The sequence below is a fragment of the Coregonus clupeaformis genome, chromosome 20, assembly GCF_020615455.1.
Source record: "Coregonus clupeaformis isolate EN_2021a chromosome 20, ASM2061545v1, whole genome shotgun sequence".
Taxonomy (NCBI): domain Eukaryota; kingdom Metazoa; phylum Chordata; class Actinopteri; order Salmoniformes; family Salmonidae; genus Coregonus; species Coregonus clupeaformis.
In genome coordinates, this window is record NC_059211.1 from 55,903,845 (window position 1) to 55,930,328 (window position 26,484).

A 26,484-nucleotide genomic window follows, 5' to 3' on the forward strand; every position below is an offset into this window, starting at 1 on the left:
GTGGAGGAGGAGAGGGGGATGAGGTGGAGGAGGAGGGGGGGATGAGGTGGAGGAGGAGAGGGGGATGAGGTGGAGGAGGAGGGTCGGGGATGAGGTGGAGGAGGAGGGTCGGGGATGAGGTGGAAGAGGAGAGGGGGATGAGGTGGGAGGAGGAGAGGGGGATGAGGTGGAGGAGGAGGAGGGTCGGGGATAAGGTGGAGGAGGAGAGGGGGATGAGGTGGAGGAGGAGAGGGGGATGAGGTGGAGGAGGAGGAGAGGGGATGAGGTGGAGGAGGAGGGTCGGGGATGAGGTGGAGGAGGAGAGGGGGATGAGGTGGAGGAGGAGGGTCGGGGATAAGGTGGAGGAGGAGAGGTGGATGAGGTGGAGGAGGAGAGGGGGATGAGGTGGAGGAGGAGGGTCGGGGATGAGGTGGAGGAGGAGAGGGGGATGAGGTGGAGGAGGAGAGGGGGATGAGGTGGAGGAGGAGGGTCGGGGATAAGGTGGAGGAGGAGGGTCGGGGATGAGGTGGAGGAGGAGGAGAGGGGGATGAGGTGGAGGAGGAGAGGGGGATGAGGTGGAGGAGGAGGAGAGGGGGATGAGGTGGAGGAGGAGAGGGGGATGAGGTGGAGGAGGAGAGGGGGATGAGGTGGAGGAGGAGGGTCGGGGATGAGGTGGAGGAGGAGGAGAGGGGGATGAGGTGGAGGAGGAGAGGGGGATGAGGTGGAGGAGGAGAGGGGATGAGGTGGAGGAGGAGAGGGGGGTGAGGTGGGAGGAGGAGAGGGGGAGGAGGTGGAGGAGGAGAGGGGGATGAGGTGGAGGAGGAGAGGGGGATGAGGTGGAGGAGGAGGGTCAGGGATGAGGTGGAGGAGGAGAGGGGGATGAGGTGGAGGAGGAGGAGAGGGGACACTGCTTTATGACGGGTCATCAGGGTGATATATGGAACAGGGTGACACTTCTCCTCTCTCTCTCTCTCTCTCTCTCTCTCTCTCTCTCTCTCTCTCTCTCTCCTCTCCTTCCTCTCCAGGCGTTCTGTGTCTGCTGACGTTCTGCCTGCCTCCCAAATGCGTCCAAAGTGGCATCCTATTCACTATATAGTGCACTTATTTTGACCAGGACCTATATAGGGAATAGGGTGTCATTTGAGACTCATCCTCTGCTTTAATGGAGCAGAGCCAGTGTTGTTGCAGCGCTCCCTGGACAGTATCGATCTCCCTAGTGGGTGGGGGGGCTCTTCTTACCATACCAACCACAGGGCAGGAGGAAGCCTGGCAGAGGAACCTGATACACTTTCATAAATATTCAGTGCATCTCCTCTATCGAGGTGTATCACATAGCCGTCACACCCACAAACCCAGTGGTCCCACAGGGACAGCTCCGCTGTTTCGTTAAGAACCCACCAGGGGGGTTTGATAGTTTATACACGCGCAACGTGCACAGAAGTTGTGAAGGAGGACAATCAGGACGTATAGTAATGTGTATTGTAAATGTAATGTAATGTATTGCACGTTAGGTTATTTTCTCTGACGATTCCATTGTCGTTTCTCCCTTCTGTTTATGTTAGGATCTACGCTTTTGTCCAATCGCACAATTTGAGGTGAACAGGAGAATGGGGTGGGGCTGATATTTAGACAATATCTATGAGGACCAGATCTTGAAATTGCCCGTTTTTTAAATGGGGGTTTGTGCGGAGGGGGTTAGGGATGGGGTGGGGGTCATCCTGGAGAGTGATTTACTATCGGTGTCAAGGCCTGAGGCACAAACATCCTCTCTGTTTCTGTGGAGTAATCTCTTCTCTGGCTTTAGGCCCTGGTCTGCAGAGCAGCACAGATCAAAGGGAAAGTGGAGTAAAGAGGGTGGTTCTCCAAGCAAGGCAGGATTCTGATAGAAAAAGGGTCGTCCATGTTAATAGGAATCAGGAAAACAGCCTGGCTTCTAACTCCTCCTGTGACCTGGGATATGTCCCAAAAGGCCCCCCGATTCCCTATATAGTGCACAACTTTTGACTAGAGGCAAGGGATCTGGTCGAACGTAGTGCACTATATAGGGAATAGGCTACCAGATAGGGTGCTAAACCCTGGTTTGCTTTAATTTGACCTGTTTATAACATTTAACCAGAGTCTTTGAATTCATGTATATGTGAATTTAAAATATTTTTAATCCTCGATGTCCTCCATTCAACCCATGGTTTTAAGAACAGACTGTCTGTTGGCTGATAAGGCACGTGTGACTCCAGACAGTCAGTGGAACGTCAACGTGAAAATGCCTTTGTGTGTGTAATAGTTCTATGACATTGCCGGTATAATCTACTGCAGCCGGTCTCGTTAGTAAGCACATGCAGAGGCTAATATGGAGTCTGCTACAGCAGCCCACCTCAGGGCCCTCATACACCTTTTATATCCTCCTTCGCTGCCCTGATAACACAAAACAAAATGGAAAGCATGACTTTATAGCCCCTCTACCCCCTCCATAATCATGACTTTCTAGCCCCTCTACCCCCTCCATAATCATGACTTTATAGCCCCTCTACCCCCTCCATAATCATGACTTTATAGCCCCTCTACCCTCCATAATCATGACTTTATAGCCCCTCTACCCCCCCTCCATAATCATGACTTTATAGCCCCTCAACCCCCTCCATAATCATGACTTCATAGCCCCCTCTACCCCCTCCATAATCATGACTTTATAGCCCCTCAACCCCCTCCATAATCATGACTTTATAGCCCCTCAACCCCCTCCATAATCATGACTTTATAGCCCCTCTACCCCCTCCATAATCATGACTTTATAGCCCCTCTACCCCCTCCATAATCATGACTTCATAGCCCCTCAACCCCCTCCATAATCATGACTTTCTAGCCCCTCTACCCCCTCCATAATCATGACTTTACAGCCCCTCTACCCTCCATAATCATGACTTTATAGCCCCCTCTACCCCCTCCATAATCATGACTTTAGTAGCCCCTCTACCCCCTCCATAATCATGACTTTATAGCCCCTCTACCCTCCATAATCATGACTTTATAGCCCTCTACCCCCTCCATAATCATGACTTTATAGCCCCTCTACCCCTCCATAATCATGACTTTATAGCCCCTCTACCCCCTCCATAATCATGACTTTATAGCCCCTCTACCCCTCCATAATCAGCCGACTTTATAGCCCCCTCTACCCCTCCATAATCATGACTTTATAGCCCCTCAACCCCCTCCATAATCATGACTTTCTAGCCCCTCTACCCCCTCCATAATCATGACTTTCTAGCCTCTACCCCCCCTCCATAATCATGACTTTATAGCCCCTCAACCCCCTCCATAATCATGACTTTATAGCCCCTCTACCCCCTCCATAATCATGACTTTATAGCCCCTCAACCCCCTCCATAATCATGACTTTCTAGCCCCCTCTACCCCTCCATAATCATGACTTTATGGCCCTCTACCCCCTCCATAATCATGACTTTATAGCCCCTCTACCCCCCTCCATAATCATGACTTTATAGCCCCTCAACCCCTCCATAATCATGACTTTATAGCCCCTCTACCCCCTCCATAATCATGACTTTCTAGCCCCTCTACCCCTCCATAATCATGACTTTATAGCCCCTCTACCCTCCATAATCATGACTTTATAGCCCCTCTACCCCTCCATAATCATGACTTTATAGCCCCTCTACCCCCTCCATAATCATGACTTTCTAGCCCCTCTACCCCCTCCATAATCATGACTTTATAGCCCCTCTACCCCCTCCATAATCATGACTTTATAGCCCCTCTACCCCCTCCATAATCATGACTTTATAGCCCCTCTACCCCTCCATAATCATGACTTTATAGCCCCTCTACCCCCTCCATAATCAGTGACTTTATAGCCCCCTCTACCCCCTCCATAATCATGACTTTATAGCCCCTCTACCCCCTCCATAATCATGACTTTATAGCCCCTCTACCCCCCTCCATAATCATGACTTTATAGCCCCTCTACCCCCTCCATAATCATGACTTTATAGCCCCTCTACCCCCTCCATAATCATGACTTTATAGCCCCTCTACCCCCTCCATAATCATGACTTTATAGCCCCTCTACCCCCTCCATAATCATGACTTTATAGCCCCTCTACCCCCTCCATAATCATGACTTTATAGCCCCTCTACCCCCTCCATAATCATGACTTTATAGCCCCTCTACCCCCCTCCATAATCATGACTTTATAGCCCCTCTACCCCCTCCATAATCATGACTTTCTAGCCCCTCTACCCTCCATAATCATGACTTTATAGCCCCTCTACCCCTCCATAATCATGACTTTATAGCCCCTCTACCCCCTCCATAATCATGACTTTATAGCCCCTCTACCCCCTCCATAATCATGACTTTATAGCCCCTCTACCCCCTCCATAATCATGACTTTCTATCCCCTCTACCCCTCCATAATCAGGACCATCCAGCCGGTGTCAGTGCCAGATCTGACTGCCTACCAAATCTAACCTTCGTGCCGATCTGCGTCACAAACAAACATTTTGGATGCTGATTTGCTGCTTCTCTCCCATAACTCCACCCCATAGTTATTGTTCAGACCCTTTGCTCAGTACTTTGTTGAAGCACCTTTGGCAGCGATTACAGCATCGAGTCTTCTTGGGTATGACGCTACAAGCTTGGCACACCTGTATTGGGGGAGTTTCTCCCATTCTTCTCCGCAGATCCTCTCAAGCTGTCAGGTTGGATGGGGAGCGTTGCTGCACAGCTATTTTACATTTTTAAAAATGTTTTGTCATTTAGCAGACGCTCTTATCCAGAGCGACTTACAGTTAGTGAGTGCATACATTAATTTTTTTCATACTGGCCCCCCGTGGGAATCGAACCCACAACCCTGGCGTTGCAAACGCCATGCTCTACCAACTGAGCTACACGGGACTTCAGGTCTCTCCAGAGATGTTCGATCGGGTTCAAGTCCGGGCTCTGGCTGGGCCACTCAAGGACATTGAGACTTGTCCCAAAGCCACTCCTGCGTTGTTTTGGCTGTGTGCTTAGGGTCGTTGTCCTGTTGGAAGGTGAACCATCTCCCCAGTCTGAGGTCCTGAGCGCTCTGGAGCAGGTTTTCATTAAGGATCTCTCTGTACTTTGCTCCATGTATCTTTCCCTCGATCCTGACTAGTCTCCCAGTCCCTGCCGCTGAAAAACATCCCCACACCATGATCCTTCCACCACCATGCTTCACCGTAGGGATGGTGCCAGTTTTCCTCCAGACGTGATGCTTGGCATTCAGGCCAAAGAGTTCAATCTTGGTTTCATCAGACCAGAGAATCTTGTTTCTCATGGTCTGAGAGTCTTTAGGTGCCTTTTGGCAAACTCCAAGCGGGCTGTCATGGGCCTTTTACTGAGGAGTGGCTTCCGTCTGGCCACTCTACAGTGCTGCAGAGATGGTTGTCCTTCTGGAAGGTTCTCCCATCTCTACAGAGGAACTCTAGAGCTCTGTCAGAGTCCACCTGTGTGCATCATCAGGGTGTCAGGACATAGGAAGCCCACCTGCCTGCTCTGCCCCTCCAGCATTAGTGACCTGTGATAGAGACATTGTCCTACAGATAACACACTTATTATTGTCCTTAGAATCACTGGCGTTCAAGAAACATCACAATTTGTGACTCGTTTCAGGAAACTAGGCGTATGTCGCGGGTCACTATTTCACAGGAGAGACATTTGAACGTAAACATTTTTTAAAAATCAAAATGTGTTTTTTGGCAGAAATGCCTTCTGGAACATGTGAACTTTCATGTGCCTTAATAACAAACTTGTATGCCATCTGTAAATACGAATACAATTGTTAAATTACGAGCCTAGTTGGTTAAGCCACAGAAAAAGACAGCAACCTTCCCACTAGCCATGATTGGCTGAGAAATTATTGGGCTGGACATGCTGAGAGAGGAGTTCGGATTGGTCTGCCATATAGCACGCTTCTTTCTTTTTGAGCTGGTCAGTATGTGTAGGTAATCCTGTCTAACGCGGCTTTTTTTAAAATATTGTGTAGTGGAGCTGCATAAGTGTTGCTCTCCACTTTCTGGAGGATCGAGTTTTGAAATCAGTGGAATTAGAGTATGATAGCTAAAGAGATGGAGAAAACACCTGTCTCCAGATTACATCTTCAAACTAAGGGCAACCATGGCATCTGTGACAGGGAGACGCGTCCATCATGCATGATGGATATGGGTAAGATAGTCTAGCTAGCTACATATTCAGATATTACACGTTTCTAATTTTGACTAAGTGGTTTCATTTAAAGTTAAGGTGTACTGTTAGCTAGCTAGCTAACGTTAGCTGGCTGGCTCGCTAGCTAATGTACGTGTATTATCTTATTATTCGTATCTCAGAGCCATTTGCTTGGCTAGTTAGAGCCTAATGTTAGCTAGCTAACATTGAACCTGGCTGGTTAGCTACCTGCAGATTCATGCAGGGTAGAAACGTCATGAGTTGGGATTATGGTTCATTGTTTAGCTAGCTAGCTAGCTACATGTCTTAACAAAAGACTCCACTATGCAAGTAACCATTTCGGGTGCGTTCGTAAATTCAGTCTGAGTATGCCAGAGCACAGAATAACTGATTAATTTACGAATGCACAACACCCGTTGAATATGGCCGGTGTCAGTAAATGTTGGCAAAAAAGCGTAATTAAATTGTTGCCAGCAGCACAGTTTTAGTCACCAACTCTCTGGATAACATGAAAACAGCCTAACCAGCTCTGCTAGGGCAAGTAAAATGGTCAGTGGGGTGTTCTCTCATTAAATTAACCATAATCATTAAATTAGAGAACACCCCACTGACCATTTTACTCACCCTAGCAGAGCTGGTTAGGCTGTTTTCATGTTATCCAGAGGTAAACAATGAACCATAATCCCAATTTGTGTCTGGAAGTAGCTAACAAGCTAGCCAATGTTAGCCAGTTAGCTTGGGTGCTTGACTGCCGTTGTGAGGTCAGAATGCTTAGATCAACCCAACTCATTGGCCAGAGCGTCCAGTGTGCGCTCTGAACGCTCCGAGAGCGAAACGAGATGGGTGGGGCTAAGTGTAAGAGGATGTGAATGATGCTGAATGGGTGTAGACAAAGAAGAGCTCTTCAGTAGGTACCAAAACATTCAAAGGCCATTTTCTCAAAAGTGAGATTACAAGTTTATCAACTTTCAAAGCAGAATTACTTTCCCATTGTTCCCTTAAATGCAGTGTATGATATACCATTTTCTAGCTCTGTGTCTCTGCTTTTATACAATGTAAAAAATAAAATAAAATAAATTCACATTTTGCTACGTAGGACCGAATCAAGGCGTTCGGTCACATTTACACAAAGTGTTCAACTAGGTTTCCTTGATAATGATTACCAGCATATTATTGGCAGAACTTCTCTGAAAAGCAAGAACATTTTTATATTGTAATTCTATTAGCAGAATACCTTATTGAACATGTGACTAGTTTCTGGTAACAAAGTTGCACTGTAAATTTTATTGAACAAAGTTTAGCAACAAAGGATAACTCCACCCTCTTCTTCCTCATCGGTACAGTTAGAAACATTAGTAGCAGTAGTATTGGGGACAAAGTGATATTCCTCCTCGGTTTCTCTCACCCTATGGGGACAGGTCATCAGCCGGAACCACCTTTGAAAAAGGAGCACAAGTTATGCAATGGTTAGAATGAATGGAAATCTAAAACAGATAATCAATGGACAACTCATGAACTACTTTTCTTACTGTTCACTTTACGCTCCAACCATTAATTCACTAAATGTACCCAAGTATGGTCTTATTGAGTAGTTATAGCACAGGTAGGGATGACAATTAACACACTGTTGCCCATTAGGACCAAGAATGAGGAACACTGAACTAGACTCAACACTATTGTCACACCTATTCCAGAAGAGGTCAGTCTAATGCACTAAGGTGGTCAAGGGCAAATGAAGGGTGAATGAGACTATCTGCATCCTGATTCACCACCCTTCTCCCCCCGCCATAGATTTATAAACATTGGATTGGCTATAGAGGGAGTTTCCATCGTTGTAAAATCCATGACAGTGAGAAGGGTGGACAATCAGGTCACGTTGGTGCACCTCCAGACCTATGAGAGAGCATCTTCACCCGTCTGATGGTGGGCAGCTTGAGCTGGATGCTCCAGCTTTATAACCCCTGTGACTTGTCTGGGTTACCCCTTCTGTCTGTGACACTGTTGCTTCTCACCATAGCCAGCTAGCTAGCTATCTAACACAGCTAGCTAAGTGTACTAGCATCATATTAACTGCTAGCTAGCTAGCTAGCTATCTAACACAGCTAGCTAAGTGTACTAGCATCATATTAACTGCTAGCTAGCTAGCTATCTAACACAGCTAGCTAAGTGTACTAGCATCATATTAACTGCTAGCTAGCTTGCAGCACCTTGTCCGATCTGACTCCCCTTCTCCCGCGACCTCCTTGCACACATGCATTTGTCATAGCAACAGTAACTATGGGGTGGTGTTATGGGAAAAGAAAAGCAGCGATTCAGCTTCCAAAACGTAGATCGGCGTGGCGGTCACAGTCATTCAGATTCGTCAGTCAGATCTGACACCAGCTCTTTCGGTAGCAGTAGAGCCTGGGGACGAAGTACGTTTTATTTTTAATTCAGATTTTTCAGGGGGTGCTGCAGCACCCTCAGCACCCCCTGAAAAATCTGAATTAAAAAAAAATATATTAAAAAAATATATATATATTATTTGGAGAAAAAAAATGTATTCACAAAAGTAGTGCACTGGCCCTTTAATAGTCCTCATGTATTAGCGGGTATATCTGTCTGCAGCACCAGCGCAGACAAACATATTTCTAATTTGTTGTTGCTAACATTAGCAAGGTGGCTAAAGCTAACGTTAGCTAGGTGGCTAAAGATAACGTTAGCTAGCTCCAGGGGTTAGGGGAAGGGTTAGCTAACATGCTAAGTAGTTGCAAAGTAGCATGTAATTGCAAAGTTGCTAATTAGCTAATGTTGTCTGTGATGAGATTTGAACACACAACCTTCGGGTTGCGAGACGTTTGCGTTATACGCTGACCCATCCACCCTGACCAACCACTACATTCGTTTTTACCTTAAGTAACCTTCTGTCTTATGGAACTATACCAAACGTAACATATCATACTAATTGGAGTGTCCCGGATTTACATTTACTATGTAACGTCTAGTCTATGAGACCAGTCTGGACTTCCTGGCTCTCTACCTCCTCAATAGAATGCCCACTACAGAATGGTTACCATGACTTCCTGGCCCTCTACCTCCTCAATAGAATGCCCAATACAGAATGGTTACCATGACTTCCTGGCTCTCTACCTCCTCAATAGAATGCCCACTACAGAATGGTTACCATGACTTCCTGGCTCTACCTCCTCAATAGAATGCCCACTACAGAATGGTTACCATGACTTCCTGGCCCTCTACCTCCTCAATAGAATGCCCACTACAGAATGGTTACCATGACTTCCTGGCCCTCTACCTCCTCAATAGAATGCCCACTACAGAATGGTTAACATGACTTCCTGACTCTCTACCTCCTCAATAGAATGCCCACTACAGAATGGTTACCATGACTTCCTGGCCCTCTACCTCCTCAATAGAATGCCCACTACAGAATGGTTACCATGACTTCCTGGCTCTACCTCCTCAATAGAATGCCCACTACAGAATGGTTACCATGACTTCCTAGCTCTCTACCTCCTCAATAGAATGCCCACTACAGAATGGTTACCATGACTTCCTGGCTCTCTACCTCCTCAATAGAATGCCCACTACAGAATGGTTACCATGACTTCCTGGCCCTCTACCTCCTCAATAGAATGCCCACTACAGAATGGTTACCATGACTTCCTGGCCCTCTACCTCCTCAATAGAATGCCCACTACAGAATGGTTACCATGACTTCCTGGCTCTACCTCCTCAATAGAATGCCCACTACAGAATGGTTACCATGACTTCCTGGCCCTCTACCTCCTCAATAGAATGCCCACTACAGAATGGTTACCATGACTTCCTGGCTCTCTACCTCCTCAATAGAATGCCCACTACAGAATGGTTAACATGACTTCCTGACTCTCTACCTCCTCAATTGAATGCCCACTACAGAATGGTTAACATGACTTCCTGACTCTCTACCTCCTCAATAGAATGCCCACTACAGAATGGTTAACATGACTTCCTGACCCTCTACCTCTTCAATAGAATGCCCACTACAGAATGGTTACCATGACTTCCTGGCCCTCTACCTCCTCAATAGAATGCCCACTACAGAATGGTTAACATGACTTCCTGGCCCTCTACCTCCTAAATAGAATGCCCACTACAGAATGGTTACCATGACTTCCTGACCCTCTACCTCCTCAATAGAATGCCCACTACAGAATGGTTACCATGACTTCCTGGCCCTCTACCTCCTCAATAGAATGCCCACTACAGAATGGTTACCATGACTTCCTGACTCTCTACCTCCTCAATTGAATGCCCACTACAGAATGGTTAACATGACTTCCTGACTCTCTACCTCCTCAATAGAATGCCCACTACAGAATGGTTAACATGACTTCCTGACTCTCTACCTCCTCAATTGAATGCCCACTACAGAATGGTTAACATGACTTCCTGGCCCTCTACCTCCTCAATAGAATGCCCACTACAGAATGGTTACCATTACTTCCTGGCCCTCTACCTCCTCAATAGAATGCCCACTACAGAATGGTTACCATGACTTCCTGGCTCTACCTCCTCAATAGAATGCCCACTACAGAATGGTTACCATTACTTCCTGACTCTCTACCTCCTCAATAGAATGCCCACTACAGAATGGTTACCATGACTTCCTGGCCCTCTACCTCCTCAATAGAATGCCCACTACAGAATGGTTACCATGACTTCCTGGCTCTACCTCCTCAATAGAATGCCCACTACAGAATGGTTACCATTACTTCCTGACTCTCTACCTCCTCAATAGAATGCCCACTACAGAATGGTTACCATGACTTCCTGGCCCTCTACCTCCTCAATAGAATGCCCACTACAGAATGGTTACCATGACTTCCTGACTCTCTACCTCCTCAATAGAATGCCCACTACAGAATGGTTAACATGACTTCCTGGCCCTCTACCTCCTCAATAGAATGCCCACTACAGAATGGCTACCATGACTTCCTGACTCTCTACCTCCTCAATAGAATGCCCACTACAGAATGGTTAACATGACTTCCTGACTCTCTACCTCCTCAATAGAATGCCCACTACAGAATGGTTACCATGACTTCCTGGCCCTCTACCTCCTCAATAGAATGCCCACTACAGAATGGTTACCATGACTTCCTGGCTCTCTACCTCCTCAATAGAATGCCCACTACAGAATGGTTACCATGACTTCCTGGCCCTCTACCTCCTCAATAGAATGCCCACTACAGAATGGTTACCATGACTTCCTGGCCCTCTACCTCCTCAATAGAATGCCCACTACAGAATGGTTACCATGACTTCCTGACTCTCTACCTCCTCAATAGAATGCCCACTACAGAATGGTTACCATGACTTCCTGGCCCTCTACCTCCTCAATAGAATGCCCACTACAGAATGGTTACCATGACTTCCTGGCCCTCTACCTCCTCAATAGAATGCCCACTACAGAATGGTTAACATGACTTCCTGGCCCTCTACCCCCTCAATAGAATGCCCACTACAGAATGGTTAACATGACTTCCTGGCTCTCTACCTCCTCAATAGAATGCCCACTACAGAATGGTTACCATGACTTCCTGGCTCTCTACCTCCTCAATAGAATGCCCACTACAGAATGGTTACCATGACTTCCTGACTCTCTACCTCCTCAATAGAATGCCCACTACAGAATGGTTAACATGACTTCCTGGCCCTCTACCTCCTCAATAGAATGCCCACTACAGAATGGTTACCATGACTTCCTGGCTCTCTACCTCCTCAATAGAATGCCCACTACAGAATGGTTACCATGACTTCCTGACCCTCTACCTCCTCAATAGAATGCCCACTACAGAATGGTTACCATGACTTCCTGGCCCTCTACCTCCTCAATAGAATGCCCACTACAGAATGGTTACCATGACTTCCTGACCCTCTACCTCCTCAATAGAATGCCCACTACAGAATGGTTACCATGACTTCCTGGCCCTCTACCTCCTCAATAGAATGCCCACTACAGAATGGTTACCATGACTTCCTGGCCCTCTACCTCCTCAATAGAATGCCCACTACAGAATGGTTACCATGACTTCGTGGCCCTCTACCTCCTCAATAGAATGCCCACTACAGAATGGTTACCATGACTTCCTGGCCCTCTACCTCCTCAATAGAATGCCCACTACAGAATGGTTACCATGACTTCCTGACTCTCTACCTCCTCAATAGAATGCTCACTACAGAATGGTTACCATGACTTCCTGACCCTCTACCTCCTCAATAGAATGCCCACTACAGAATGGTTAAAATGACTTCCTGGCCCTCTACCCCCTCAATAGAATGCCCACTACAGAATGGTTAACATGACTTCCTGGCTCTCTACCTCCTCAATAGAATGCCCACTACAGAATGGTTACCATGACTTCCTGGCTCTCTACCTCCTCAATAGAATGCCCACTACAGAATGGTTACAATGACTTCCTGACTCTCTACCTCCTCAATAGAATGCCCACTACAGAATGGTTAACATGACTTCCTGGCCCTCTACCTCCTCAATAGAATGCCCACTACAGAATGGTTACCATGACTTCCCTGGCTCTCTACCTCCTCAATAGAATGCCCACTACAGAATGGTTACCATGACTTCCTGACCCTCTACCTCCTCAATAGAATGCCCACTACAGAATGGTTACCATGACTTCCTGGCTCTCTACCTCCTCAATAGAATGCCCACTACAGAATGGTTACCATGACTTCCTGACCCTCTACCTCCTCAATAGAATGCCCACTACAGAATGGTTACCATGACTTCCTGGCCCTCTACCTCCTCAATAGAATGCCCACTACAGAATGGTTACCATGACTTCCTGGCCCTCTACCTCCTCAATAGAATGCCCACTACAGAATGGTTACCATGACTTCCTGGCCCTCTACCTCCTCAATAGAATGCCCACTACAGAATGGTTACCATGACTTCCTGGCCCTCTACCTCCTCAATAGAATGCCCACTACAGAATGGTTACCATGACTTCCCTGGCCCTCTACCTCCTCAATAGAATGCCCACTACAGAATGGTTACCATGACTTCCTGGCCCTCTACCTCCTCAATAGAATGCCCACTACAGAATGGTTACCATGACTTCCTGACTCTCTACCTCCTCAATAGAATGCTCACTACAGAATGGTTACCATGACTTCCTGACCCTCTACCTCCTCAATAGAATGCCCACTACAGAATGGTTACCATGACTTCCTGGCTCTCTACCTCCTCAATAGAATGCCCACTACAGAATGGTTACCATGACTTCCTGACCCTCTACCTCCTCAATAGAATGCCCACTACAGAATGGTTACCATGACTTCCTGGCCCTCTACCTCCTCAATAGAATGCCCACTACAGAATGGTTACCATGACTTCCTGGCCCTCTACCTCCTCAATAGAATGCCCACTACAGAATGGTTACCATGACTTCCTGGCCCTCTACCTCCTCAATAGAATGCCCACTACAGAATGGTTACCATGACTTCCTGGCCCTCTACCTCCTCAATAGAATGCCCACTACAGAATGGTTACCATGACTTCCTGGCCCTCTACCTCCTCAATAGAATGCCCACTACAGAATGGTTACCATGACTTCCTGACTCTCTACCTCCTCAATAGAATGCTCACTACAGAATGGTTACCATGACTTCCTGACCCTCTACCTCCCTCAATAGAATGCCCACTACAGAATGGTTACCATGACTTCCTGGCTCTCTACCTCCTCAATAGAATGCCCACTACAGAATGGTTACCATGACTTCCTGACCCTCTACCTCCTCAATAGAATGCCCACTACAGAATGGTTACCATGACTTCCTGGCCCTCTACCTCCTCAATAGAATGCCCACTACAGAATGGTTACCATGACTTCCTGGCCCTCTACCTCCTCAATAGAATGCCCACTACAGAATGGTTACCATGACTTCCTGGCCCTCTACCTCCTCAATAGAATGCCCACTACAGAATGGTTACCATGACTTCCTGGCCCTCTACCTCCTCAATAGAATGCCCACTACAGAATGGTTACCATGACTTCCTGGCCCTCTACCTCCTCAATAGAATGCCCACTACAGAATGGTTACCATGACTTCCTGACTCTCTACCTCCTCAATAGAATGCTCACTACAGAATGGTTACCATGACTTCCTGACCCTCTACCTCCTCAATAGAATGCCCACTACAGAATGGTTACCATGACTTCCTGGCTCTCTACCTCCTCAATAGAATGCCCACTACAGAATGGTTACCATGACTTCCTGACCCTCTACCTCCTCAATAGAATGCCCACTACAGAATGGTTACCATGACTTCCTGGCCCTCTACCTCCTCAATAGAATGCCCACTACAGAATGGTTACCATGACTTCCTGGCCCTCTACCTCCTCAATAGAATGCCCACTACAGAATGGTTACCATGACTTCCTGGCCCCTCTACCTCCTCAATAGAATGCCCACTACAGAATGGTTACCATGACTTCCTGGCCCTCTACCTCCTCAATAGAATGCCCACTACAGAATGGTTACCATGACTTCCTGCCCTCTACCTCCTCAATAGAATGCCCACTACAGAATGGTTACCATGACTTCCTGACTCTCTACCTCCTCAATAGAATGCTCACTACAGAATGGTTAACATGCACACACACACAACACGTGAACACGTACGCACAAACACGTGAACACGCACACACAACACATGAACACACACACACACACACACACACACACACTGGCGACATGTCCTTGGAAAGCGCCCTGCCTTTAAATTCCCGTGGTCTCCAGGGAGCGTGCCATTTGGTGTGTAAATATCCTGCTGTGGGGACATGACTCGGTCTCAAATGGAACCCTTTGCTCTTTACCGGACCCTTATCAAAAGTAGTGAACTATATAGGGAATAGGGTGCCATTTGGGACACAGGCAGAGCGACAGGAGAATGAGGTGGCTGTGAGGTCATTAATGAACAGATGAAATACAACCATGGGGCTTTAGAAGTCTGTCCACTTCCTTGTTATTTTATTGAGTCTTTTCTTGAAGAATGCTGATGCTTTGCTCACTGCGTGTATTGAATGGTTTTTATTGACTAGCAGTGGCTGATCTACTGAAAGAGACGTATCTTAAAATCTCTTTAGCTGGATGCTTTTACTCTGTTCCACTATTGGCTGTCACAGTAAACAAGATGGAAGCAGACAATTCTTTACCGCATTGATTTTTAAGCTCACATTAAAGGGCTCTATCAGAGTTACAGCGTGATTGAAATTTAAAGGCAATGTTCCCGCGTTAGCGGAGGCTCCATTCACTGTAACCGCTGCATATCTCGGCTCAATCGGAAATTACCATCACATTTCTAGCTCGCAAACCTGTAACGCTTCAGCGATCCAGATTGCATAGAGCCCTAACCTTTTAAAGTAGGAGCTCTGTGTTCCACTGGAAGAGAATATGTTGGATGGTTGATACATGGTCCTGTTCACGCCCTTATGCATTTCTGCCTTGAAAGGTAAGGCTTTAGTAGTAGACGTATGTATGAGCAACAACACCACCTAGTGTCATAGAGCTCATACTGCAGGTCCACATTAGAACAGTACCATATTATGACAATAGAGGGCAGTAAAGCTACATGAGTTTCGGACAACACCTTTTTAAGCATCCCAAATGGCACCCTATTCCCTATATAGTGAACCACTTTTTGTCAAACGTAGTGCACTGAAGGGAGTAGGGTTCTATTTGGGACGTAAACACTGTTAGAATTATGTTACATTGGTGTCCAGCTTAAAATAATAATAAAAATAATTGGTCATTTAGCAGACGCTCTTATCCAGAGCGACTTACAGGAGCAATTAGGGTTAAGTGCCTTGCTCAAGGGCACATCGACAGATTTTTCACCTAGTGGGCTCGGGGATTAGAACCAGCGACCTTTCAGTTACTGGCACAACGCTCTTAACCACTAAGCTACCTGCTGCCCAGCTTTAGGATTGATTAGAGCTACTGGTCAAGGAGAAGACTTGGACTGAAGGGGGACACACAAATACACGTACACACAGACACACTCTAACACACACATCATTTTTTTTATTGCTGCATTGTTTTGTTTTTTTGTTTTTTAAAATTATTATTGTTTGTAGATCCTTGTATTTTCAATGTGTGTGACTTGTGTTACTTGTCATGTTTTTTTTTTTTTTTGTGGGCCTCTGCAAAAGCTCATGGGGATTCATATAAACAAATAAAACAATATTTAATTTAAAAATGTATTAAAATTAGGTTACGTTAGGGTTAATGGTTTGGTTAAGGTTAGGGTAAAACAGGGTTAAGTGTTTGGTTAGGGTAAGGGTCAGTTTTAGATTTTGGCTAGTCGGTTTAAGGGTCAGCTGTGTCTCTATAGTCTCTCCCACTGGTCAACTTGTTTGCAAATGTGTTTCCAAAGCTTCCTTAACCGTCTTTTCTCCAGTGATTGACATCAAGCTGGACAAACCACAGGAGCCTCCAACCACTGAAGGCGGGTGCTCCTGTTAATCCCAACACCGGATTGGGCGTCTTCATCTACACCACATGCTTGTAGTGTTGGTTTGCCTCCAGTTGAGCTTTCAGATTGGAATTCATCTTAATATTGGTCATCAGTTGGAAACTAGCGTTGCATACATTTCAGTTGTAAAATAGTGTACTTTATTAACGGAATTGCCAAAAAGTCTTACAAATTTACAAAGTGATCAACAAAAAAAAGCCCCTTAACCCCCCAAACATGTGAACTATACTTTTTAGATAAAAAGTAGAATGGTAGTTAATTTTTTTTTTCTTTTGTATTTTTGTATATTAAAATAAATGCTCAGAAAAGTTGCAGATGATCAAGCTCTCCACTTGCATGTGTCCCAAATGGCACCCTATTCCCTATATAGTGCACTACTTTTGATCAGAGGCCATATGGGCCCTATAACGGGAATAGGGTTACCATTGTGATGGAAGGAACGAGCTGCATGGAACAAGCAGTCCAACGGATAGACAGAGGGCACCCTATTCCCTATGTAGTGATCCGTAGGGCTCTGGTCAAAAGTAGTTCACTATGTAGGGAATAGGGTGCCATTTTGGACGCTGTATATCTAACGCACGCATGCCAATTATTCCTTTTTTTTTAGGTACTATTGTGGTGTCTACTATTGTACACAAGTTTGAATATGTAAATGATATTTAGTCATGTGACTTAATGCACCAGTTTGAATATGTAAATGATCTTTAGTCATGTGACTTAATGCACCAGTTTGAATATGTAAATGACCTTTAGTCATGTGACTTAATGCACTGTTTGAAAATCTCTCGTTATTCTTTTTTTTTTTTTTGACTTCGCAAAATGCTGTGAGTGAAACTGGATTTGTACACTTGAGTTTAGACCATCTTCCATTGTCAAAAGTGTGTTTGCTAGTGTATATAGCAACTGTAGAATGCAACCATCCATAGAGGGCAGCTGCCAAGCTAGCTGCCACATCGCTAGCTGCCAAGCTAGCTGCCACATCGCTAGCTGCCAAGCTAGCTGCCACATCGCTAGCTGCCACATCGCTAGCTGCCAAGCTAGCTGCCACATCGCTAGCTGCCACATCGCTAGCTGCCAAGCTAGCTGCCACATCGCTAGCTGCCACATCGCTAGCTGCCACATCGCTAGCTGCCAAGCTAGCTGCCACATCGCTAGCTGCCACATCGCTAGCTGCCACATCGCTAGCTGCCACATCGCTAGCTTCCACATCGCTAGCTGGTTTGTGTTTCTCTCACTGCCTGTCACTCCTGTAGCTCCTGCACTGTAGAATACTATCCGTGTCATCGTGACTAGGTGTGTATCCCAAATAGCACCCTACTCCCTATATAATGTAGTCCCCTGTAGCTCAGTTGGTAGAGCATGGCGCTTGCAACGCCAGGGTCGTGGGTTCGTTTCCCACGGGGGGCCAGTATGAAAAATGTATGCACTCACTAACTGTAAGTCGCTCTGCATAAGAGCGTCTGCTAAATGACTAAAAAAAATATAAAAAAACAGTGCACTACTTTTGACCAGGCATATTCTTAATTTGGATAGTCCATCTACAGACTATCTACTAACCCTAAACTTAACCCTTATCCTAATCCTTACCCTATCCCAAATCCCTACCCTAACCCTTATTCTAAACCTAATCCTTACCCTAACCCTTATTCTAAAACTAATCCTTACCCTAACCCTTATTCTAAACCTAATCTTTACCCTAACCCTTATTCTAAACCTAATCCCTACCCTAACCCTTATTCTAAACCTAATCCTTACCCTAACCCTTATTCTAAACCTAATCCCTACCCTAACCCTTATTCTAAACCTAATCCTTACCCTAACCCTTATTCCAAACCTAACCCCTACGCTAACCATAACCTTAGGAAGCAGTTGCTTATCAACAGTTTGTTGATAGTATGACCATCTGTAGATCATCTAGATGGACTATCCAAATACATTTAAATGAAGTGTGACCTCTATTGTTTCTGTTCTGTAAAAAGCGGATCATCATTCATGTCATAAAATAGAGTACCCTTGTCCTAGCCTGAGTGTCAGTCTGTTTGTGCTGTCATGCCATCTTCCTGTCACAAGAGCACAGACCGATCTGGGACCAGGATACCCTCGTATCTGGTAGTGGCGTGAACAGTTACACATTCCTGCCAAATAAACCAAGAAGACAATACTAATTTGCACATGTAGACGTTGCAGGTTAATATGATGTTCAAGTGCTTCATTGTAAATATACATCCTCCAGATTATTCAACAACTGCTACATTGTCATATAACGTACGATGTGTCCACTCCCCACGATGAGAAAATTGACTTCTTTGCTGCCTGTGTTTGAAAGGTTACTACTACGGAAATAATCTGGTCCTGTTTTTAGAACCAGGTAACTTAGTGTACTGGTATTGTGGTGAACCAGTGAAATGTTCACTTTTATTTTGAAATGTATTTTTCGTGTGAGACAATGCACTTTTTAAGAACATGTATGTGTTTGACAGTTAGTGAAAATCTAGTCTTGTAGTCTTACAAAAACACTGTAAACATGAGTTCAAATGACCATAATCTTCATAACATTTGGAATACTGTGTCTTGAAGGTTAGTGTAGAGTGAATATCTTCCCTCAGGCATCTCCATAAAGAGAAGCACCACGCTTGTGAATACTGGTGAAACATTCCGTCCTAACCCACTTAATGAGCCAAATACCAGTCTAAGTTGGAGCCAATGAGCCAGCATCAGAAAATACCTTCAATATCTGGAGCTCAGCTCTCCATAGTGGGCTTACAAATGTACAGTAAAAAACAGTTGAATCCCTGATGTCAGAAGAGTCCCCAGAAAAACCGCTCAAAGTGAGAACTTCAAGGTAGTTATTGATTTTCCACAGCCCTTTGTAATGTACCCAAGTCTGACTGTGACTCTGGTACTTGCTGTTAGCTGAGTAGGGATGAAATGGGTTAAAAGACTTCTAGATTCATATGAATCTTCAGGCCTGGGGACTCACAGACCTTAACATTGACAATGTTGATACTGTGAAGAGAAAGAAAGGGAGAGGACCTAGAGCCCTAGAGCCCTAGAGACCTAGAGACCTAGAGACCTAGAGACCTAGAGACGTAGAGACGTAGAGCTCTAGAGACCTAGAGACCTAGAGCCCTAGAGACCTAGAGACCTAGAGACCTAGAGACCTAGAGCCCTAGAGACCTAGAGACCTAGAGACCTAGAGACCTAGAGCCCTAGAGACGTAGAGACCTAGAGCCCTAGAGACCTAGAGACCTAGAGCCCTAGAGACCTAGAGCCCTAGAGACCTAGAGACCTAGAGACCTAGAGACCTAGAGACGTAGAGACCTAGAGCCCTAGAGACGTAGAGCCCTAGAGACCTAGAGACCTAGAGCCCTAGAGACCTAGAGCCCTAGAGACCTAGAGACCTAGAGACCTAGAGACGTAGAGACATAGAGACGTAGAGCCCTAGAGACGTAGAGCCCTAGAGCCCTAGAGACCTAGAGACCTAGAGACCTAGAGACGCAGAGACCTAGAGACGTAGAGCCCTAGAGACCTAGAGACGTAGAGACGTAGAGCCCTAGAGACGTAGAGCCCTAGAGACCTAGAGACCTAGAGACGTAGAGACCTAGAGCCCTAGAGACGCAGAGACCTAGAGCCCTAGAGCCCTAGAGACGCAGAGACCTAGAGACCTAGAGACCTAGAGACGCAGAGACCTAGAGACCTAGAGACCTAGAGCCCTAGAGACGCAGAGACCTAGAGCCCTAGAGCCCTAGAGACGCAGAGACCTAGAGACGTAGAGCCCTAGAGACGTAGAGCCCTAGAGACCTAGAGACGTAGAGCCCTAGAGACGTAGAGCCCTAGAGACCTAGAGCCCTAGAGACCTAGAGACGTAGAGACCTAGACCCCTAGAGCCCTAGAGCCCTAGAGCCCTAGAGACGCAGAGACCTAGAGCCCTAGAGACCTAGAGCCCTAGAGACCTAGAGACCTAGAGACGTAGAGCCCTAGAGACCTAGAGCCCTAGAGACCTAGAGCCCTAGAGACCTAGAGCCCTAGAGACCTAGAGCCCTAGAGACGTAGAAACGTAGAGCCCTAGAGATGTAGAGCCCTAGAGACGTAGAGACCTAGAGACGTAGAGACCTAGAGACGTAGAGACCTAGAGATGTAGAGACCTAGAGACGTAGAGACCTAGAGATGCAGAGACCTAGAGACGTAGAGACCTAGAGACGTAGAGACCTAGAGCCCTAGAGACCTAGAGACCTAGAGCCCTAGAGACGTAGAGACCTAGAGACCTAGAGCCCTAGAGCCCTAGAGACGTAGAGCCCTAGAGACGTAGAGACCTAGAGACGTAGAGACGTAGAGACGTAGAGACCTAGGACCTAGAGACCTAGGACCTAGAGACCTAGGACCTAGAGCCCTAGAGACGTAGAGACCTAGAGCCCTAGAGACGTAGAGCCCTAGAGCCCTAGGACCTAGAGACGTAGAGACCTAGAGCCCTAGAGACGTAGAGACCTAGAGACCTAGAGATGTAGAGACCTAGAGCCCTAGAGATATAGAGACCTAGAGACGTAGAGACGTAGAGACCTAGAGACGTAGAGACCTAGAGACGTAGAGATGTAGAGACCTAGAGACGCAGAGACCTAGAGCCCTAGAGCCCTAGAGATGTAGAGCCCTAGAGATGTAGAGACCTAGAGACCTAGAGACCTAGAGCCCTAGAGATGTAGAGACCTAGAGACGCAGAGACCTAGAGACCTAGAGCCCTAGAGCCCTAGGACCTAGAGCCCTAGAGACGTAGAGACGTAGAGACCTAGAGACCTAGAGACCTAGAGCCCTAGAGACGTAGAGACCTAGAGACCTAGAGACCTAGAGCCCTAGGACCTAGAGCCCTAGAGACGTAGACACCTAGAGCCCTAGAGCTCTAGAGACATAGAGACATAGAGACGTAGAGACCTAGAGCCCTAGAGCTCTAGAGACATAGAGACATAGAGACCTAGAGACCTAGAGCCCTAGAGCCCTAGAGACCTAGAGACCTAGAGACGTAGAGCCCTAGAGCCCTAGAGACATAGAGACGTAGAGACCTAGAGACGTAGAGCCCTAGAGACCTAGAGACCTAGAGACGTAGAGACCTAGAGCCCTAGAGACCTAGAGACCTAGAGACCTAGAGACCTAGAGACAAATAGACCTAGAGACCGAAGTCAGACATATTATGATACCTAATAAAGAAAGCCCCCGATGAAGAATGTGAAATGTCACCTCTTTATTCATACCCACTGAAACATACCCCAGCACCAAAAACTAGTGAGTGGGTTCATACACCACAGTCCAACCTCCGTACTTTATTAATGCCCTGGTGCCTAGGAATGTATTGATCTCAATGTACTGCCTCACTGTAGAGTGTTGATATGTAAGGGGAGCACTTTGGGGGGGTATTTATTGATTCATTGATTGACTGATTAATTCATTGATTAATTGCCATGTACACTTGTTCTTATTTATTTTGTTGTTTTCTCCTTCCCTGACCTGGGTACAGCCTCCTCCTCTCCACTATATTAGGACTAGAGGCAGTGTGTTTTCTCCTTCCCTGACCTGGGTACAGCCTCCTCCTCTCCACTATATTAGGACTAGAGGCAGTGTGTTTTCTCCTTCCCTGACCTGGGTACAGCCTCCTCCTCTCCACTATATTAGGACTAGAGGCAGTATGGTTTCTCCTTCCCTGACCTGGGTACAGCCTCCTCCTCTCCACTATATTAGGACTAGAGGCAGTGTCACAATCCTGAGATGGAACAATGTTTTACTGTTGATGAGACTGCAATACCACAGCACAACAGCTTTAGGGGAGAATATGCGCATCCCAAATGGCACCCTTTTCCCTATATAGTGCACTCCTTTTGACCTGGGCCTTGGTCAAAAGTAGTGCCCTATATATTAAATAGGGTGCCATTTGGGACGCGACCAAATGTCATGTGCTGGCTGTCGGGTGAGTTGGTTTGTGTTGAGGCTGGAGGCTGTTGAGAATGGAGGCCAGCCTGGCCCTGATTGGTTGTGTCGTGTATCCTATGGTCTGTTCATTGTCTTACGTCAGATAGCACGATGATTCCACCCGCAACCGTCGGTTTTATCGACGAGCGTCGCGTAGAAGTGACGCCACCTGAGGTAAGACAATGCTACAACTCTGTGAAGCAGCAGACCATAGGTCAGGACCCGGTTAGTTACGGTAACTCAGAGCAGAGCTCGCTCTCCATTCACACTGTATAGAGATCTAGCATGTCTGTCCAAAACCATCAATAAAGATGTCTTACTACCAAAACCATCTCGTGTTGTTCTTGCTTTGATTTAACCTGCTTTGATTTAACAGACACGAGTGATTTTCCTGGTTTGTGAAGGTAGACTGGCCCCTGGTATACTGCTACCATTGTTTCTCTTCTGAGTCAGATTAGTGGATTTAAGTTATTATTTGGATTATATACGAGGATTCAGCACCGGGGGCCTGTTGCACAAAAGTAGAATTAAGACATCCGGGATAAATGACTCAGCTGAGCTCAATGAAGCCAAAACATGTGCGTCCAGGCTTAATTGGTTGCACAAAGACCAAGCCAGGATGAGCAGACACGGATTCATTAAGCCAGGTGAAACCAATCCTGGATAGGTGCGCGCTCACGGCTCACTCAAATAGACCCCGCCACAGATCACAGATTAACTGATTTACCATGGCAACTAGAGCCGCGTACTTTTCCCCGTCGGAAGCACAAATCCTCATGGAGGCATACGAGGAGGTAAAATATATAATTAAGAAGAAAGGCAACACCGCCACAGTGATAAAGCAAAGAGAAAAAGCGTGGCAAAGTATTGCAGACCGCCTGAATGCGTAAGTAGTGCACAATTACACACTCACCGCTCCGCTGAAACATCACAATTACAATTCAAATATTTAATTCACATCTCCAAAAATGCAGTTGTACTGTAATTATGAAACGGTTAAATTTTTAATTGAAATGCACTGCAGATATGAGTGAAATTGTGTAAAGTAACTCCATCACACTGTATAAAGCTATGATAAATTTTTTGATATTTTTACTGAAAACAAGACAAAAATACCAAGTAATTTTTTGCAGTGTGACTCCATTAAATGTGTGTGTGTGTGTGTGTGTGTGTGTAGATTAAACATGAACGGGCCAAAACGGACATGGCAGCAGGTCAAAATCAAATACAAGAACATTCTGCAGAATGGTATGGTCCCTGACTAATATTTAACAAAGCACAAGCATATATTGTACCCAGAAGGTGCCTGCTCACACATTGTCTGTACTGTTTTAGCAGTGAAAAAGAATACCCACAGACAAGGCACGGGTGGTGGGTCACCAAAGGCTGACCTTACCCCAGCAGAGGACATGGCCTTGGAGCTAAATAAAGGCAGGCCCGTCTTAGAGGGGATCCCTGGGGGGAAAGAGACGAGCATAGGTTCCTCCCAAGATGCCACCCGCTTCATTCAAGGTATGTCCTTCCATCTCTACATGGGATACAACCACATTCATATTGAATCAATTTGGACTGTCTGACTTTGGTTTACCTATTGCCTTGCAGTGTCTGGCAGCACTGTGTTCCTGTTAGAGCCACCAGCACAAGCACCAGACGATGCTGATCCAGTGAGTACTCCATCAAAGGCATACTGTAGGCCTGGCATGTCTTGTCTACTAGCTTCAATATGAATCCGATTAAATGTGATAGGGTGAAGGCCCCAGTGCAGCAGCAACAGCACATGATGGAGACGATGATGAGGAGGAGACCATCTCTCTGGATTCCAGAAGGCATGAGGTATCATGTTAAGACTGTGAAAGTACTATTTACTCTACAATGGTGAGGAGTCCTCATCAAAATCAAAAAATCTAATTTCTTTTACAGGACCCAGATGCTATACAGTGGGAAAACCAGCCTGGCAACATAGTGCGTATTAATAAAAGGACACCACATCCTGCCAAATTCCAGCTGCGCTAATTGTATTGTGTTCACAGAGCTCACAAGCTATCAGAAAGTTGTATGGCAACCACCTCCGGCGCCAAATAGAACTGGCAGACATAGACATTCAGTACAAGAAGAAAAAGATGGAAAATCTTGCACTGGACAATTAGGAAACTGGACCTTGAAATAAAAAAACTTGAGAGGGAGGTGAGATATGCCTTCAATGTACACTGTATGCTAACTGTAACACAAATGTATTAATCATTATTTTTCTTTCCTCCCCCAGCTCCAAGAAGATGACACAGCTCAAAATAAAAATTAGGTATATTCTCGTAAAGTCAAGTGAGCCATGACATATGAGCTCTTATTGTGAGCACACAGGACGGTGGCATCTTTCTAAGTTTTTTTTTATTTTCCCAGCAATCAGTACAACCAAGTCATCGTTATAAGGCATCGCCCTCTTTTGCCCACCCCCAGCACCAGGTGTGGCCACTAGCCTATATGAAGGCCCAAAATTGTGTGTTCCTTTCTGCTCTGACAATGGCATGCCCATTCGTGCGAGATGTGGTGGATGAAGAAGCACTTGTGCTGAGGAGAGCCTTCAGGCGAGAAAGGGTCTTCAGGGACCGGTTGGACCCACTGGCCTTCCCCTGATGACCATCTATATGAAAGATACAGGTTTTCTGCAGATGGCATCAGGTATCTATGCAGACTACTGGGTCCCAGGATTAAGCACCGCACTGCACGGAGCCATGCACTGAGTGTGGAGCAAATGGTTTGTGTGGCCTTGCGCTTTTTTGCTAGTGGAGCCTTCCTGTACTCAGTGGGGGATGCAGAACAGCTGAACAAGGCCACAATTTGCCGCACAATAAGGAGTGTGTGTCTGGCTATCAAAGCATTAGCAGATGTCTTCATCTCCTTCCCTGGCCACAGAAGACTCTGTGACATCAAAGAGGAGTTCTATAGGATTGCAGGTAAGAGGATCTACAAATTACAGGACAACTGTTAACACATAGTAGGATACTCATTACTTTGTGTGACAGGTTTCCCCCAATGTCATTGGTGCAGTGGACTGCACACACATAAGGATAAAAGCCCCTCAGGTGCCCATGAGGCCGATTTTGTGAATAGGAAATCCTTTCACAGCATTAATGTTCAGGTGAACATAACTTTTTGATATTGTCCATTGACGAACACTCTGCATTGCCAGTGATGTGCATTGATTGGTGTAATATTCCTCATCTTATGATTTCAGATGGTCTGCAATGCTGACTGTGTGATCAGCAATGTTGTGGCAAAATGGCCTGGCTCAGTCCATGACTCCAGAATCTTTCGGGCCTCTGAAATCTATCAGTGCCTATCACAAGGTAAGCCACACAACCCCTATTTATAACCATCATGGCTGTGTCAAGAATATCACTGTGTTTATGAGGTAGTAATGATGAGATTTTGTGTTGACAGGTGAATTCTCTGGTGTGTTGCTGGGAGACAGGGGGTATGGCTGCCAGCCTTTTCTCCTGACACCTTTCACAGACCCCCAGGAAGCACAGCAGGCCTACAACCATGCCCATGCCAGGACCAGGGCCAGAGTTGAAATGACCTTTGGCCTCCTGAAGGCACGCTTTCACTGCCTTCACAAATTAAGGGTCAGCCCTGTTAGGGCATGTGATATTACTGTGGCTTGTGCTGTCCTCCACAATGTGGCCTGCCTGAGGAAGGAGAGGGCCCCCAGAGTGCCACCAGCCATGGACTGGGACAATCCGGCAATCTTCCCTGATGACGACAGTGGTCGGCTGCTGAGGGGACCAATATGTGTTGAATTATTTTAGTT

At 46.3% G+C, this 26,484-nt stretch overlaps 1 protein-coding gene across 2 annotated transcripts in view; it reads left to right on the forward strand.

Moving 5' to 3' along the window:
- LOC121534166 (ras-related protein Rab-6B) overlaps positions 1-18,094 on the forward strand; it is a 143,329-nt gene extending 125,235 nt beyond the window's left edge. For both annotated transcript variants that reach the window (XM_041840694.2, XM_041840695.2), the window contains exon 8: positions 16,650-18,094. In XM_041840694.2, coding sequence (XP_041696628.1) covers positions 16,650-16,714 — 65 coding nt within the window. In that variant the 3' untranslated portion in view covers positions 16,715-18,094. The remainder of the gene's footprint in view (positions 1-16,649) is intronic.
- The last annotated feature ends 8,390 nt before the right edge of the window (positions 18,095-26,484 follow it).